The sequence below is a fragment of the Rattus rattus genome, chromosome 9 (assembly GCF_011064425.1).
Source record: "Rattus rattus isolate New Zealand chromosome 9, Rrattus_CSIRO_v1, whole genome shotgun sequence".
In the NCBI taxonomy this organism is placed as follows: Eukaryota; Metazoa; Chordata; class Mammalia; order Rodentia; family Muridae; genus Rattus; species Rattus rattus.
This window is the reverse complement of record NC_046162.1, coordinates 79,078,560-79,096,934: the sequence shown is the minus strand read 5'-3', so window position 1 is coordinate 79,096,934 and position 18,375 is coordinate 79,078,560. Positions and strand designations below refer to the sequence as shown.

Genomic DNA, 18,375 nt, shown 5'->3' with positions numbered 1-18,375 from the left:
ATTTTTAGATGTGTATAAATTGACAGTTTCTGAAAAACTAATATGAGAAATACTACAGATTGTTCAGCCTGATAACATTTTCCTCTCCTTCATATTCTTAGCAAATAAATAAAAACATTAAAATGTACACACACACACATTTTTTCATGTTTTCCACATTTGCATAATGTATATTTTTTGGGAAATAAAAAAAAGATGCCACCATCAAATCAGAGATCCTTAAGCATTCTAAAAGAAGAAAATGTGTGAAATTTACACGGGAGAGAAATAAAATTGAGAAAAACTCATGGCCTGGTGCACACGGGAGAAAAAGACGTAATAGTAAATCAGTTTCTACAACGTCAAACAAAACTCAAGCGGATAACTGAGTTATCCTGCTCTGACCACAATCACGGGTATTATTACCCGGCTAGAGCTGGAGCGAGATGAGCGGTCAGGGGCACTCCGTGTTCCACACAAAGACAACTGCTATAGTCATCTCTGGGACACCCCTTGTTTATAAAATACGGTGTCTAAGAAGAGAAGCAGGTCAAGACTCGAAGTAATCCCAAACAACGGCCATCAAGGAAAATTAGAATGGACAATGGAAGAGACCATTTTTCTGGCCTTTGAAACAAGAGATCTTAGAACAGTGTTCTAAGAATTGGACAAATAGTGTCAAACTTCAGACAAATCCGGGTACCCCTGAGATGGAATGGGACACACGTAGAAAACAATATTTACATCTACCCTGGGGCAGTCGCACATCACAACTCCATTCCAGAGTAGGCTACAAATAATGGTGTCCCACAGTCATATAAACCAAACAAGGATTTTCATATGAAAAGATGAACACGCTGTTAATGATCATATCAAACTTAGAGGAGGAGAAATAAGGCAGAATAAATCCCCAAAATACTTGACAAAAGTGCTGGGTGTGGGGTTGAGAGAACACAAGTGTATCATCCTCATACTGAGTGGGGAGTGCCCTGTGGAATGGCCGCAGTCGGATGGGCAATGGGCAATTCTAAATGTTTGCAAATAAGGCACAACTCGACACTTTCGGCTTTAGAGAAAGAAGACATTTTACTTTCCAGACCTGCAATGGAAGAGACTAGAGAATGAAAATCAAAACACTCCACAGCCTTGAATCAAAAACACCTATGGAAAGTAGGAATCTGCAAGAAATTCAGGAAAAGACTGCTGCTACTCTGAATGGTGTATGCGTGTGTGTGTATGTGTGTGTGTGTGTGTGTGTGTCTGTGTGTGTGTGTTGTTTTTTAATTAACTAATTTATTCTTTTTTTACTTTACATCCTGATCACAACTTCCCCTTCCTCCTCTCCTCCCAGTCTCCCCTCTCCCTCCCCATCCACTCCTCAGAAAACTCCCTGGATATCAACCTGCCTTGGCATAAAGGGTACTGCTATTCTGAATGTTCTAACACCTTCGGAAAAAACATAAAACCTTTTCTTTTGAGTGAAGCAATTACCCATTCTCTGAGTTAAGAAAATAAGGAGTTTCCCTGAATCTTCACCCAAGTGCACAAAGAGTAGACACATTGTCTTTGCTCGTCAATCAATACATATTACATGCATGATATGTAGTAACTAGTGGTAGCAAAAAAGTATCCAGCTAAAACAGCTCTCTCTATCTCTCTGCTAAGATACTGTCTCTCTCTGTCTGTCTCTGTCTCTGTCTCTGTCTCTGTCTCTCTCTCTCTCTCTCTCTCTCACACACACACACACACACACACACACACACACACACACACACAACACAGCAATGTCTGCCAGGTGTGAACAATGGAGGCCAACTGAACAGTGACAAGACCCTTGTCCCATGTTCCCACCAGCCTTGTCCTACCCCAGATCAGGGAGCCTGTCCACTGCTCCTCGCAAGTCATTTTCTATAAATTCACATCTTTCTGCTGTCAGATTCCCCCCCTCCCTCCTGTACCACTTGAAGGTTAAAGCTTTATCTCTGTATTAAAACACCGATCCCCTGTTCACCTGTATTATTGATGACCAATAGACTGGTTCGCAGGCCCTGAGGGAGTTGTCCGGGAGACAGGAAATACAAGTCTGTTTTAAATTCCCAGTTGTTTTTTACCTCTATCAAAGCATTAGCCATGTATTCCGTAATCAGTGGGATCAGTGAAATTCCAAGAAGTGGTAGACTAAACAATAAAGAAAAGTTACCACAGGACTCTACGGCATCGGCTTCCTCAGTAATACATTCCCCAACGGTCTGTTAGATATTTAGTCTACTTGTATGACAAAATGCTAAGTGCTGACATTCTGAATGTAGCACCCCAACATGTCACCGTACTTAAAAAAGCATTGTTAAATAAACGTTATTTAATCCGATTAGGAAAATCAAACAGCATGTATTCATAGACCCAATCAAGAATTAATATTCAGGCTATCCCTCTGTCAGTAAAACCATTACTGTATTTATCTCTTGTCTAGTAGAAATGCTAGGTAATGTGCTCTATTTTTAAATGTTCTTGTAGCTTGCAACCTTTAAAAAATATTATCTTAAAAAAATAAATAAATAATAAAACCTCACGGGAGGGAATACAGGGACAAAGAGTGGAGCAGGGACTGAAGGAAAGGCCATCCAGAGGCTGCCCCACCTGGGGATTCATCCCATATGCAGCCACCAAACCCAGCCACTATTGCTGATGCCGAGAAGCACTTTCTGACAGGAGCCTGGTATGTGTCTCTTGAGAGGCTCTGCCAGAGCCTTACTGATGCAGATGAGGATGCTTACAGCCAACCATTGGACTGAGCATGGGGACCTCAGTGGAGGAGTTAGAGAAGGGACTGAAGGAGTTGAAGGGGTTTGCAACCCCATAGGAAGAACAACAATATCAACCAACCATACCCCCCTCCAAGAACTCCTGGGGACTAAACCACCAAAACCAGAGTAGACATGGAGGGACCTATGGCTCCAGCCACATATGTAGCACAGGATGGCCTTGTTGGGCATCAATAGGAGGGAAAGCCCTTGGTCCTGTGAAGGCTCGATGCCCCAGTATAGGGGAATGCCAGGATGTTGAGGTGGGAGGGGGAGCATCTTCATAGAGAGAGGGGGAAAGAGGGATAACATTTGAAATATAAATATATAAAATATCCAATAAAAAAACTTATAAAGCCATGGGTCACCCCCCCCAAAAAAAAACTTACAGGACTCTGATACTCACAAGGTTAGAAATGCTTTCCTCTCTCGTCGTAGTTTTAAGATGCGAAGCCGTGCTATGGCACAGACCTGCATTCTCCACAGACTCATAGCGCTCATGGTCTTCTGGGCTTTAGAGAGGGAAGGGGGAGCCACCTCCATTTCATTTAAGCTGACGGAGTCTGTGAGGGTCTCCCCTTTCTCAAAGTCTGTGTGAACACACATGCGTATTGTGACTATCCTAAGGCATAGCGAACTTTCCTTCATAAAATAATTTAAATTACCTTATGTCTGATCTTATGTTGACACCTTTATTCAAAGTAATTATTTAAATATTTTCTTTTTTTTTTCTTTTTTTCGGAGCTGGGAACCGAACCCAGGGCCTTGCGCTTCCTAGGCAAGCGCTCTACCACTGAGCTAAATCCCCAGCCCCTATTTAAATATTTTCAATACCTCATTAACTTATTGTAACACCACCACCTTCGGGATTTTCCGTTTCTATAGTTATATTTTATAAATTGCAATATAGTGAACATTTTTAAATTAGTAAAAATGTCTTGAGTTGTACTGCAAGCATGGTACGAAGCAGCATAATATCAAAACTCCCTGAGAACATATTGCTATATATATAACAAAACTAGAATTCAGAAGAGGGGTAATTTGGCTATGCTTGGCCATTAAAAAGGCAAATGTTTAATTGTAATACTATCCCACAGGAGTTCAAATATCATCCTCTTCACTGGGATCAGCAGTTGTCAATGCCTAAATACTTAATTCTACGGTGTCAATGACTTGGACTTGTGAGGAAAACATCATCAGCTCTGGAAATATTTAACACAGCTATGCAGTCCAGATCCATGAGCTATGAGCAGAAGGGCTTCTGAATAATCATCTAACTATTTGTAAATCTGAATTTATCCTCTGCAAAATGGTATCAATCACTTACTGAAAGAATTATGACAGTAATGAGATATGGGTATATCCTAGTGTCTGTCTACCTTGAACAAACTATCTGTAAAAGGAAACGCTCCAGAAAGGACAGTAATCGTGTCCCATGAAACTACTTGGAAGTTGTTAAGAATTCTCTCCATGTAGGCCTTCTCTCTTAACAAGCAAGAAGCTAATGGCCAGCCCCCATACCTCTAAGAACACTAAATGCCTTGAAGAACCCAAGAAACAGTCCCATCAGGAGATAGAACTGCTGTAATCCTAAGCTGTTAGTTTTCCAAAGAGTAATTTATCAACACTAAGAATAGACCTAGCTGTACCTGTTAGGTCAGGAAAAACAATAGCACACATCAAACAAGGAAGCCACGGTTACAGTGGTCACCCTCCTTAAAGAGTCACAAAAGCTAAATCGATACGTGGCCTTTGATTAACTGATTTCATGGAGTATGCAGAGAGTTTTACCCTGTGTGGTACTTGGTTCTCCTTCCAGGTTCATGAAGACTTCATTCAGAGTTGACATGGAGACTTCATAATTCATCAAGCCCTGGCCAGAATATTTATCGAGATCACTGAAGAACTCTTAAACCAACAGAAAGAATGCATAAACTTTCAAAATGATACAAATAAACTAACTCTAATAAATTAACATTGGTATTAAATATGGTGTTCAGAAATATCGTGTCTTTGCAATACCATCATAATTGAAAAGAAAAATCACTTTCTCAGAAATTATTATGCCAAGTTTCATCTTCCAGGTGCCTTGTTCTACCTTATATTCTTGGATCCTCATTTTCCTACAGACTTCCCTGAGGACTAAGAACAGTCATAAAGACCACAGCCATGCCACAACCCATATAAGCCTGTGCCCACAACTGGGCTTCTTCAAGTAAGTATAACACTTGCAGCTGCCCCTTCCTAGGTCACCCATTTTACTTAAGCTCTCAACTTTATCCTCCGAGGACTTCCCAAAGTGACCTCCTCTCTCTTCCATCATAATTGTCTTCTATACCTTCTGGGTCAGACAGAATGCTACGGTGTCCACAAAGCGAAGGTCAAAAATAGCTTCCTCCCATCTCTCTTCATATATGTGTCTGTCTCCGAAAACTTGTCCACGTTAGTGGGTTACATCTTATAGACAGCTCAAGTGCATATGCTGTCCATTTCCCTCCACAGAAGCTTCTCTCTTCTAGGTCACCAAGACCTTTGTATTTTAATTTCAATGAATAAGTCTTTCATTATTTGTAAATATAATATTTGCATTAATTCTTTGAAAATTGTTATATGTGCATACAGTGTATTTGCGTATTCAGCCCCACTGTCTCCTTGAACCTCCCTGGTTCCCTGTGTGGCTCTGCCACATGCCCCTTCTAACTTCATTAAATTTTTTTTTCTTGTTACTTCCTCTCCCTTTCTTTACTTCCTGCTTTTCTTTTGGTCCTTAACAACACAATTTACTTGGGCTGTGAATACAGCTCAGAGGAAAAGTTTACCAGTCGCGTCTCGTCTCCATCTAACTACAGATAGAACTTTCAGTTCCTACATCCTTCGTGACTTCTCCTTTGCTTTCTCTCAGAGTTTCAGCGCTAAACAACTTTCTTGCTCCAACCACAAATCCAGCTCCTAACCCATACCCATGTCCCTCAGATTCATGCCTGACTTTCTCCCTTTACCTCCAATGTCCTGTGAATAGAGGTCAACCCAGATTAAATTCTGAGACAGGGCACTGACACTTTCTTCTCACTAGGATGCAACTCTTCTCTTCACTAATCTATGATAAATACCATTCTACTCACTGATTGAAGCCTAATTCTAAAAGTCATACTGTGTACATCCCTTAAGACAGATCTCGCAGCTTTATCACGAAGTATGTTTTGAAGACACCTACTCAGTTCCACCTTTACCAGTGCCGTGGTAGACCAGAAGCCCCTCTGAGCCACTAAGTTAGCTCCATAGCTAGTCTCTTGTGGGCTACCCTGGTTGACCTGTATCTGGAGTGATCTTAATGCCAAGAATGGAAGTACAGGTCATATGTGATCTCCCTCCTAATAAACCACGAAGCACATTGAGAAGCCACTGAGAGAGATGACCCAATGTGCGTAGAATAAAAATCAATGTCAATAATCAAATATTCAAAACCCTTCCAACTCCATGAGCTATTCAGGTACCCTACAACTTTATCCATTCCTACCCACGCTCTGCTCACTCTCTTAATCTCCATCAGACAAACTCTTAGCCTTCTCTTCGGACTGCATCTGATTCTGTGTCCTTTGACCCTATTCTATATAAACATCAGCACTAGCTAGCATGCATGAAGCCCTGTGTTTAATTTAATCCCTAGTATCATGCACACATACACACACACACACACACACACACACACACACACACACACACACACAAAGGGAGGTATGAAGACAGTACTTGACATAGTTTACTTTATACACACAGTTTATGCTTTTTAGGGTTACTTAACCAAAAAATAAGCAAAAAAAAAAAAAAGCAAACAAACAAACAAAAACCACATAGCTTGTGACTGCTACTCAGCAGGCTGGAAGCCCATGCTAAATAAATAAACTATGTTTTCTTTTGAAACATAAATGCATGTACAATAAAATGAAAATACAAAAATACTTTTGCCATAGGCCTTCCTGTCATACATGTGCCCGTCTCTACTGTCATCACCAGAGTCAGTGAATCTGCTTACTAAACATCTACCTGATGAGGGTGGGTTTTTTTTTGTTTTTGTTTTTGTTTTTGTTTTTTTTTTGACCTTAGATGCAGATAAGTTAATTTTCAGAGCAAGCCAAAAGGATGAAGAGCTACTATTCCTGAGTAAGTCCCTTAACTCATGATAGAAGGGGGAAATGAGGAAGCAGTTTCTCCACGCCTCTCCACTAGTGAAGCCGCGGAGACATTGACTCTCATTTTCCGCCAGTGGTGCTACACTCCTATTGCCCACCCTGGAACCCTGCTCCAGAATGCAAGCTTTCCCAGGTTTCTCTCTGCCCTCTGTCATGGCTCCTCCCTGCTGGTGCTTCCACTGATCAATGACCAAATAGCTTCAGTGCACTCAAATCTTCACCCTAACTTTTGTTGAATGATAAAGACTAAGACGAAACGTAGGTCCGTTAAAGAACAAAAATTATGACAAAACTCAAAGTGTTTCTCTAATTTTATTCCATCCTAGTCATTTACATTACCTGGGAACTTGCTTGTCTTTTCCAGTGGCAAAGTGTACACAAGCTTTTCTTTGGTTTTTGCTTTTAGTTTAGCACCGGGGATGTGGTGATTGATGAAGGATGTTAACTGCTCTGAATCGCACGTTTCATTCATGAACAAACTAGGATTTCAAAACAAAATCATGACAAATAATACATTTCTGAACTGCTACACCACACACACACACACACAGAGTGGCGTTGGTGGTACAGAGATGAACACAGCTGTCTTCCAAATACATACTCATTGCGGTTAATGTTATATGCATATTATAAAGATAAGCAGACAGGGGGATGACATCATACAAAAGAGGTTTCCAAGGGAAAGTCATTAGTGCACCTGGCTGTGAACAGAGAAATTAGTGTACCATCAAAACATTTTTGGTTTGCTTTTTGGAGGGGGTTTCTGCCTTTTAGAATTCTTCTAGCCTACACTCAGTTTCTCTTAGACACAGTCATCACAACTCTCTGGAACTGTATTCAGTCCCTACTAACACTGGTTTTCTGGAAGTAGTGCCTTGTATTCTAAAGAGAGAATGAAAATACTACAGTACTCTATGGATTCACTGAGAAAGATGGGGAAGGAAGAGGTCGAAGCGTAGGCTGCAAAAGGCGGCAGCCTGGACAATTGATGAAGTATCCCCGTGGTGAGCACAGAGCTGTGGTTTACAATGTAGACATCTTGTATAGTTAACATTGACACAGATTGCAAGAAGCCAGAAAAATAGACAAAGTGTTTACTTCTCCCTCCATTTTGTCAGAGATGAGGCATGAGAGCTATTGGCTCTCAGGAATGTTCACCGCTGGTGTGCATACATATTGGGCTGGAAAGATGTCTCCGTGTTTAGCAGCATTTGAGACTCTCCCAGAGGACCAGCGTTTCATTCCCAGTACCAAAGTCTGGCGGTTTGCAACTGCCTAAGGCTTCCTCTCCAGGGGACCCAATGTCTTCCTCTGACCTCCTCAAGCACTGCCATGAGCGACACGCAGATAGGAGTAAAGAAAGAACAGACCTTTAGCCTTTCCTCAAAACTTCTTTACCTTAAGTGATATCCAAGACCCCACTTTCTCTTCAGGAAGACAGAAGACCCTGTACACTTGAGAGCCCCGTTGGAGAGGATCACTTTCCTGTCTGAGGAAATGAAGCACATCATCAGTAATTCTTTCCTCTCTATCAAAGAAAAGCAAGAACCGAAAGCTCAGAATTCCAAAGGCGTGCTCTGGAAGGCATGAGCGTGCCTCCTGGACATTTCAAATTTTCAAACGCATCTTATGTAATCGGAGCTCCCAACGCTAATCTTTTTAAGTTTCCTCCCACACTTCCTAAAAGGGGAAATGGGCATTCTTCTGTCTGGATGATAAGGAGCACGTGGCTAGTTTTCATGTAAACAGATGTCAAAGATTTGGGAGTTTGAACTGGAATGAACTGGAAACAGCCAGCACAAGTTTTCTCTGCTGGCCACAATGCAACAAATGTGTAGCCAGTGCGGAACTCCAGGAGAGGAGTGGATTCCGATATCCTCTGGAACGCTTTGGAGTTGAGGTGATGACAACAGGGCTCTTAACCCTAGGAATAAAGGTCACGTCCAAGTTTCCCGAAGTTTTCATGAGGACCCTGAAATAAAGTTATCAGTTACCAGCAAGGATGTCTGCCTCGTCAGTGAACTGCGTACTGAAGAGGATCACACGGTCCGCCCTGCGTTCCTTCAGGAAACCCCACACTCGCTGCCTTGAGAAGGGATCGAGTCCCGCAGTAGGTTCATCTAAGAGCAAAATCTAGAAAGGATAAGGATAGTCAATATATGACCCCCCCCCTCCACGTTAACTACTCCCACATAATAACGTGGAGAACGATAAATAGAAATAATTGTAGTATATCGTTGTAGACGTAAGCGTAGCCGGTTCTCGCCGGATACACTATGATAGCTAGAAGCTCTGTTGGCATTTGTGGTACAAGAGCGTGACTCTTTCTGAGCCTCTTACAACCTCCTTGCTTCCTGTGCCTAATCTTACTTACGCGAGGGTCTCCTAGAATGGCCACGCCAAAGGTGAGCTTTCTTTTCTGTCCTTCACTTAAATGTTCAGCCAGTTCATCCTGGATCGTCTGCATGTCCAACTCTGACAGGATTTGTTGTACCTGTACAAGAAACACACAAAACCATTCATATTTTTACAAAGGCAACCGCCCATTAAAGAAGGTATTTTTATAGGATTTCTTTGCCTAAAGATCAGTCATGAGAGGTGGATGAACGGTGGTGACTGAACATGGTTAATGACGGGGAGCCGACATACAGGAAGCTCGCAGCCTACCTCTTGCTCTACGCTCTGCGGAACGATCCCTTTTATATTAGCGAAGAGGGTAAGGTTCTCCTTCACAGTGAGCGCATCAAATTGCACATTATGTTGAGGACAAACACCAATCATCTTTCTGATTTCCTTCAAATCTTGCACCTCAGAGAGATTTTTATTGTACACCGTGGCTAACCCTAAAAAGGAGAAATTAAAATAGTTCAAGGTTAGCAAGGCGGCATTTCATTTGTATTTGGGGATCTCACTCAACAAAACTGTGACATCCACTCACAAATAAATAAAATTACAACTTGGCTAACAACTACTACTACTACTACTCTTAGCCTAAGTACCATACAGCCCGTTTTCTCTGAGAGAACACACAATGGGCTACAGTGAGTCCTGTGAAATCTGGGAACCGGGAAGTCCGTTCAAAGTCCTATAGGTCTAGGAAACAGCTTTAGATAATCATCGAGCTGTGGAATCCACCCTTGTTCCCTTAGCAGAGAGCTTGTCTGCAAGGTGTTGCTTTCTGCTTACCTGCAGTTGGAACAGACAGTCCATTGAGGATGTTTAGCAATGAAGATTTGCCTGCTCCACCGTGGCCCAGAACTGCTGTGATTTGACTCTCATAGACATCGAAGAACAAGCCTGTTTCGGTATCAAGACTACGTTATTAGTAATAGAGTACAGTACGAGACAGGACTACACGCAGAACAAGACAACTGAATTTCATGATGAATTTAGCGATGCTTTGCATCACGCTTGAAGAACACGGTGACTTAATCAATGCTGCTGACACACTGACATCAGTAAAATACAGACCATATGGCACATTTAGGATCCAGAGACTAGCAGAAATCTGAAAGGGACCAAAGTATTTATAAAATAAAGATGAACAGATTACATTTCTAGTTAATAATTTTTAAAAAGACAAATCACTTAAAGACAATTTCGCGCTAGGTGTGGTGGAGCATGCATTTAATCCCAGTGTTTAGGAAGAATCTCTACGAGTTAGAGATCAAACTGGTCTAAGCAGAGATCCCAGGACATCCAGGGCTACATAGAGAGACATTGTCTCAAACAAAACAAAACAAAAACAAACAAAACCATAATGTTACACAACTAAAAATGTACATTGGTAACTTTTATATTTGTGTTTTGTTTTGGTTTTTGGTTTGAAACAATTGTAGCTTTGCAGCCCGGGCTGACTTGGCCTAGAATATTTATAGTTTTCAAATAAAAAATACATAGCATGGCCAGTGAGATGGCTCAATGGGTAGGAACTCCGCCTGAAGAAGCTTGGCAACATGAGTTTTCTCTCCAGAATACACGCAAAGGTGAAGAGAGAACCAGTTCCAGGAAGTTAGTCTCTCATTGTTGGATAAATACTGTGGTCCATGTACTGCCTCCACAAATACATCATACACAGATGTGAACACACACCAACCAATTAATCACAAGATACATTAAATACAATAAAATAAGGATACACAGCATTTTCAAGAACAAGAGAAAAGTGGCATTGGCTACCCTGGCGCTGATTCTTAGCACAGCAATAATTAAATATAAAAGTTGGTTTCCTCATCAACGAAATGTAAGAGAAAGTAATAAAACTTTCACAGGGCTGGAGAGATGGCTCAGCAGTTAAGAGCACTAACTCCTTTTCCAGAAGTCCCGAGTTCAAATCCCAGCAACCACAGGGTAGCTCATCAACCATCTGTAATGAGATCTGATGCCCTCTTCTGGTGTGTCTGACAAGTACAGTGTACTTATATATAATAAATAAATAAATCTTTTTAAAGTGGGGGAGGCTGGTGAGATGGCTCAGTGTTTAAGAGCACTGACTGCTCCTCCAGAGGTCCTGAGTTCAAATCCCAGCAACTACATGGTGGCTCACAACATCTGCAATAAGATTGGATGTCCTCATCTGGTATGTCTAAAGATAGCTACAGTGTACTTATCTACATTAAATAAATAACTCTTTTTAAATGAATTTCATAAAATTAAATATGAAAATGTTCACATAGAGCTCTTAACATAGTTCCCAGTACACACTAAATACTTAAAAATTAAATGTATGTCACTGTTGTTGTCATTTTAATTGTGTCTACCTTTTAAGTATGGTGTGTGATTTATGACTTTGGAGGTAAGTGATTTATTTTAAATATGAATCAGGAATCCTTAATTGATCTTTTCAGTGATTCTGCTCCGATAACCCCATCTTCAGGAAACAGCAATCTTTATGAAGACAAAGACTCACTGCCGTATTTTAGGGCCATGAAGACTTAGAAATGAACTAAATGTCATCCATTGATGGGGTAGCTTCACTCAACGTGTTACTCATACAATGCAGTATTGTTTAGCCACGAAGATGGTAAGAGTGAATTCTCAGAGGTGATCCAGATTAGCCACAGAACAGACTTGCAAGAAGAAAAGTTTTAGAAAGCGCTCTCCCTCCTGGCCTGGCCTTCCAACGAATAATTCCACTTGGAAAACAAGCAAAAAGAGCCCAGGTCCAGATGGGTACAGTGCAGAATTCTATCAGACCTTCATAGAAGACCTCATACCAACACTGTCCAAACTATTCCACAAAATTGAAACAGATGGAGCACTACCAAATTCCTTCTATGAAGCCACAATTACTCTTATACTGAAACCACACAAAGATCCAACAAAGAAATTGAACTTCAGACCAATTTCTCTTATGAATATTGATGCAAAAATACTCAATAAAATTCTTGCAAACCGAATCCAAGAACATATCAAAATAATCATCCATCATGATCAAGTAGGCTTCATCCCAGGGATGCAGGGATGGTTTAATATATGAAAATCTATCAATGTAATCCACCATATAAACAAATTCAAAGATAAGAACCACATGGTCATTTCATTAGATGCGGAGAAAGCATTTGACAAAATTCAACACCCCTTCATGATACAAGTCCTGGAAAAATCAGGAATTCAAGGTCCATATGTAAACATAGTAAAAGCAATATATATCAAACCAGTAGCTAACATCAAACCAAATGGAGAGAAACTTGAAGCAATCCCACTAAAATCAGGGACTAGACAAGGCTGCCCACTCTCTCCCTACTTATTCAGTATAGTACTTGAAGTCTTAGCCAGAGCAATCAGACAGCAAAAGGAGGTCAAAAAGATACAAATTGGGAGGGAAGAAATCAAAATATCACTATTTGCAGATGATATGATAGTGTACTTACATGACCCCAAAAGATCCACCAGAGAACTACTTAACCTGATAAACAACTTCAGCAAAGTGTTAGAGTACAATATGAACTCAAACAAATCAGTAGCCTTCCTCTACTCAAAGGATAAACAGGATGAGAAAGAAATAAAGGAAATGACACCCTTCACAATAGTCCCAAATAACATAAAGTATCTTTATGTTATTTATGTGACTTTAACCAAGCAAATGAAAGACCTGTATGACAAGAACTTCAAGTGTCTAAAGAAAGAAATTGAGGAAGATCTGAGAAGATGGAAAGATCTTCCATCCTCATGGATTGGCAGGATTAATATAGTAAAGATGGCCACTTTGCCAAAAGCAATCTACAGATTCAATGCAATCCCCATCAAAATTCCTACTCAATTCTTTACAGAGATAGAAAGAACAATTTGCAAATTCATTTGGAATAACAAAAAACCCAGGATAGCAAAAACTATAGTCAACAATAAAAGAACTTCCGGGGGAATCACCATCTCTGACTTGAAGCAGTATTACAGAGCAATAGTGATAAAAACTGCATGGTATTGGTACAGAGACAGACAGATAGACCAGTGGAACAGAATTGAAGACCCAGAAATGAACCCACACACCTATGGGCACTTGATCTTTGACAAAGGAGCTAAAACCATCCAATGGAAGAAAGATGGCATTTTCAACAAATGGTGCTGGTTCAACTGGAGGTCAGCATGTAGAAGAATGAAGATCAATCCATTGTTATCACCATGTAAAAAGCTTAAGTCCAAGTGGATCAAGGACCTCCACATCAAACCAGATACACTCAAACTAATAGAAGAAAAAGTGAGGAAGAAGAGTTGAACACATGGGCACTGGGGAAAATTTCCTGAACAAAATACCAATGGCTTATGCTTTAAGATCAAGAATCGACAAATAGGAGACCTCATAAAACTGAAAAGCTTCTGTAAGGCAAAGGACAGTGTCATTAGGACAAAAAGGCAACCAACAGATTGGGAAAGGATCTTTACCAATCCTACATTTTATAGAGGGCTAATATCCAAAATATACAAAGAACTCAAGAAGTTAGACTCCTGAGAGCCAAATAACCCTACTAAAAATGGGGTACAGAGCTAAACAAAATATTCTCAGCTGAGGATTATCAAATGGCCAAAAAGCACCTAAAGAAATGTTCAACATCCTTAGTCATCAGGGAAATGCAAATCAAAAGAACCCTGAGAGTTCACCTCACACCAGTCAGAATTACTAAGATAAAAAACTCAGGTGACAGCAAATGCTGGTGAGGATGTGGAGAAAGAGGAACACTCCTCCATTTTTGGTGGGATTCAGACTGGTACAACCACTCTGGAAATCAGTCTGGAGGTTCCTCAGAAAATTGGACATTCTACTACCTGAGGACCCAGCTATACCTCTCGGGCATATACCCAAAAGATGCTCCAACATACAACAAAGACACATGCTCCACTATGTTCATAGCAGCCTTATTTATAATAGCCAGAAGCTGCAAAGAACCCAGATGCCGTTCAACAGAGGAATGGATTCAAAAAATGTGGTACATCTACACAGTGGAGTACTACTCAGCTATCAAAAACAATGACTTCATGAAATTCATAGGCAAATGGAATGAACAAAAAATACCATCTTGAATGAGGTTACTCAATCACAGAAAAACACACTTGGTATGCACTCATTGATAAGTGGATATTGGCCAAAAAGCTCAAATTACCCAAGATGCGATCCATAGACCACAGGAAGCTCAAGAAGAAGGATGACCAAAATGTGGATGCTCCCACTCCTTCTTAAAAGGGGGGAAATATCTATAGAAGGGAATATGGAAGCAAAGTTTAGAGCAGCGACTCAAGGAATGGTCATTCAGAGCCTGACACACATGTGGCCCATATATCTATACAGCCACCAAAACTAGATAAGATTGATGAAGCTAGAAAATGCATGCTGAAAGGGACTGAATATAGATCTCTCCTGAGAGACACATCCAGAGCATGTCCAATACAGAGGTCAATGCTTGCAGCAAACCACTGAACTGAGAACAGGACCCCCTTGGGGGGGATTAGAGGAATGATTGAAAGAGTTGAGCTTGCCGCCTGGTCCGGCGGGTACTCCTGAGGCAGCAGAGCGGAGGAGACCACCAACGCCGCCCACCTCTGCCCACATCCCTGGCCCAGGAGGATACTGTATTGGCCTCTGGGTACCCGGAGAGGAGGCCCAGGGAGCAGCAGATCCACCGCGTCTGAGACACCTCACCTGAAGGGACCACAACGATAAACAGTTCTCTGCACCCAAATCCGTGGGAGGGAGAGCTAAACCTTCAGAGAGGCGGACACGCCTGGGAAACCAGAAGAGACTGCACGCTGCACACAGTACTGACCCCAGAGGAAAACAAAAGCTATCTGGAACCCTGGTGCACGGAACCTCCCGGAAGGGGCGGCGCAGATCTTCCTGGCTGCTGAGGCCGTGGAGAGCTCATAGGCAACACCCCACGAACAAGCTTGAGCCTGGGGACCACAGGTAAGACAAACTTTTCTGCTACAAACGACTTGCCTGGTGATCTCGGGTCACACAGAGGCGGAGTTCTCTGGGCGGACACTTCCGGTGTTTGGCCAGAGTCCCGGACCAGCCGGAGGATCCCCTGCCTTCAGCAGCTCTCTGCTCCCAGGCCCCCTGGGGGGAGTTCTTGCCTGGTCGGGCGGGTACTCCTGAGGCAGCAGAGCGGAGGAGACCACCAACGCTGCCCACCCCTGCCCACATCCCTGGCCCAGGAGGAAACTGTATACGGCCTCTGGGTACCTGAGGAGGGCCCAGGAGCAGCAGATCCACTCGTGCCTGAGACACCTCACCTGAAGGACCCGACCGCATAAACAGTTCTCTGCACCCAAATCCCCGTGGGAGGGGAGAGCTAAACCTTCAGAGAGGCGGACACGCCTGGGAAACCAGAAGAGACTGCACGCTGCACACAGTACTGACCCCAGAGGAAAACAAAAGCTATCTGGAACCCCTGGTGCACGGAACCTCCGGAAGGGGGGGCGAGATCTTCCTGGCTGCTGAGGCCGTGGAGAGCTCATAGGCAACACCCCGCCAGCAAACTTGAGCCTGGGGACCACAGGTAAGACAAACTTTTCTGCTACAAACGACTTGCCTGGTGAACTCAAGACACAGGCTCACAGGAACAACTGAAGACCTGTAGAGAAGAAAAACTACGCTACCGAAGCAGAACACTCTGTCCCCATAACTGGCTGAAAAAGAAAACAGGAAAACAGGTCTACAGCACTCCTGAAACACAGGCTTATAAGACAGTCTAGCCACTGTCAGATATAGCAGAACAAAGTAACACTAGAGATAATCTGATGGCGAGAGGCAAGCGCAGGAACCCAAGCAACAGAAACCAAGACTACATGGCATCATCGGAGCCCAATTCTCCCACCAAAGCAAACACGGAATATCCAAACACACCAGAAAAGCAAGATCTAGTTTCAAAATCATATTTGATCATGATGTTGGAGGACTTCAAGAAAGACATGAAGAACTCCCTTAGAGAAACACAGGAAAACATAAACAAACAAGTAGAAGCCTACAGAGAGAGTCACAAAATCCCTGAAAGAATTCCAGGAAAACACAATCAAACAGTTGAAGGAATTAAAATGAAATAGAAGCAATCAAGAAAGAACACATGGAAACAACCCTGGATATAGAAAACCAAAAGAAGAGACAAGGAGCTGTAGATACAAGCATCACCAACAGAATACAAGAGATGGAAGAGAGAATCTCAGAGCAGAAGATTCCATAGAAATCATTGACTCAACTGTCAAAGATAATGTAAAAGCGGAAAAAGCTACTGGTCCAAAACATACAGGAAATCCAGGACTCAATGAGAAGATCAAACCTAAGGATAATAGGTATAGAAGAGAGTGAAGACTCCCAGCTCAAAGGACCAGTAAATATCTTCAAAAAAATCAGAAGAAAACTTCCTAACCTAAAAAAAGAGATACCCATAGCATACAAGAAGCCTACAGAACTCCAAATAGATTGGACCAGAAAAGAAACACCTCCAATACATAATAGTCAAAACACCAAACGCACAAAATAAAGAAAGAATATTAAAAGCAGTAAGGAAAAAGGTCAAATAACATATAAAGGCAGACCTATCAGAATCACACCAGACTTTTTCACCAGAAACTATGAAGGCCAGAAGATCCTGGACTGATGTCATACAGACCCTAAGAGAACACAATGCCAGACCAGGTTACTGTATCCGCAAAACTCTCAATCAACATAGATGGAGAAACCAAGATATTCCATGACAAAACCAAATTTACACAATATCTTTCTACAAATCCAGCACTACAAAGGATAATAAATGGTAAAAAAGCCCAACATAAGGAGGCAAGCTATACCCTAGAAGAAGCAAGAAACTAATCGCCTTGGCAACAAAACAAAGAGAAGAAAAGCACACAAACATAACCTCACATCCAAATATGAATACAACAGGAAGCAATAATCACTATTCTTTAATATCTCTCAACATCAATGGCCTCAACTCCCCAATAAAAAGACATAGATTAACAAACTGGATGCGCAACGAGGACCCTGCATTCTGCTGCCTACAGGAAACACACCTCAGAGACAAAGACAGACACTACCTCAGGGTGAAAGGCTGGGAAACAACTTTCCAAGCAAATGGTCGGAAGAAGCAAGCTGGAGTAGCCATTCTAATATCAAATAAAGTCAATTTTCAACTAAAAGTCATCAAAAAAGATAAGGAAGGACACTTCATATTCATCAAAGGAAAAATCCACCAAGATGAACTCTCAATCCTAAATATCTATGCCCCAAATACAAGGGCACCTACATACGTAAAAGAAACCTTACTAAAGCTCAAAACACACATTACACCTTACACAATAATAGTAGGAGATTTCAACACCCCACTCTCATCAATGGACAGATCATGGAAACAGAAATTAAACAGAGACGTAGACAGACTAAGAGAAGTCATGAGCCAAATGGACTTAACAGATATTTATAGAACATTCTATCCTAAAGCAAAAGGATATACCTTCTTCTCAGCTCCTCATGGTACTTTCTCCAAAATTGACCATATAATTGGTCAAAAAATGGGCCTCAACAGGTACAGAAAGATAGAAATAATCCCATGCGTGCTATCGGACCACCACGGCCTAAAGCTGGTCTTCAATAACAATAAGGGAAGAATGCCCACATATACGTGGAAATTGAACAATGCTCTACTCAATGATAACCTGGTCAAGGAAGAAATAAAGAAAGAAATTAAAAACTTTTAGAATTTAATGAAAAATGAAGATACAACATACCCAAACTTATGGGACACAATGAAAGCAAATGCTAAGAGGAAAACTCATAGCGCTGAGTGCCTGCAGAAAGAAAAACAGGAAAGAGCATATGTCAGCAGCTTGACAGCACACCTAAAAGCCCTAGAACAAAAAGAAGCAAATACACCCAGGAGGGGTAGAAGGCAGGAAATAATCAAACTCAGAGCCGA

At 41.6% G+C, this 18,375-nt stretch overlaps 1 protein-coding gene across 1 annotated transcript in view; it reads right to left on the bottom strand.

The window, feature by feature from the left end:
- Positions 1 to 18,375, bottom strand: part of Abca6 (ATP binding cassette subfamily A member 6) — a 75,918-nt gene that overhangs the window by 30,487 nt on the left and 27,056 nt on the right. The window contains exons 11-19 of the mRNA XM_032912352.1: positions 10,157 to 10,267; positions 9,638 to 9,813; positions 9,345 to 9,464; positions 8,965 to 9,103; positions 8,369 to 8,459; positions 7,310 to 7,449; positions 4,572 to 4,688; positions 3,187 to 3,370; positions 1,991 to 2,157 (exon numbers count right to left, since the gene is read on the bottom strand). Coding sequence (XP_032768243.1) covers positions 1,991 to 2,157; positions 3,187 to 3,370; positions 4,572 to 4,688; positions 7,310 to 7,449; positions 8,369 to 8,459; positions 8,965 to 9,103; positions 9,345 to 9,464; positions 9,638 to 9,813; positions 10,157 to 10,267 — 1,245 coding nt within the window. The remainder of the gene's footprint in view (positions 1 to 1,990; positions 2,158 to 3,186; positions 3,371 to 4,571; positions 4,689 to 7,309; positions 7,450 to 8,368; positions 8,460 to 8,964; positions 9,104 to 9,344; positions 9,465 to 9,637; positions 9,814 to 10,156; positions 10,268 to 18,375) is intronic.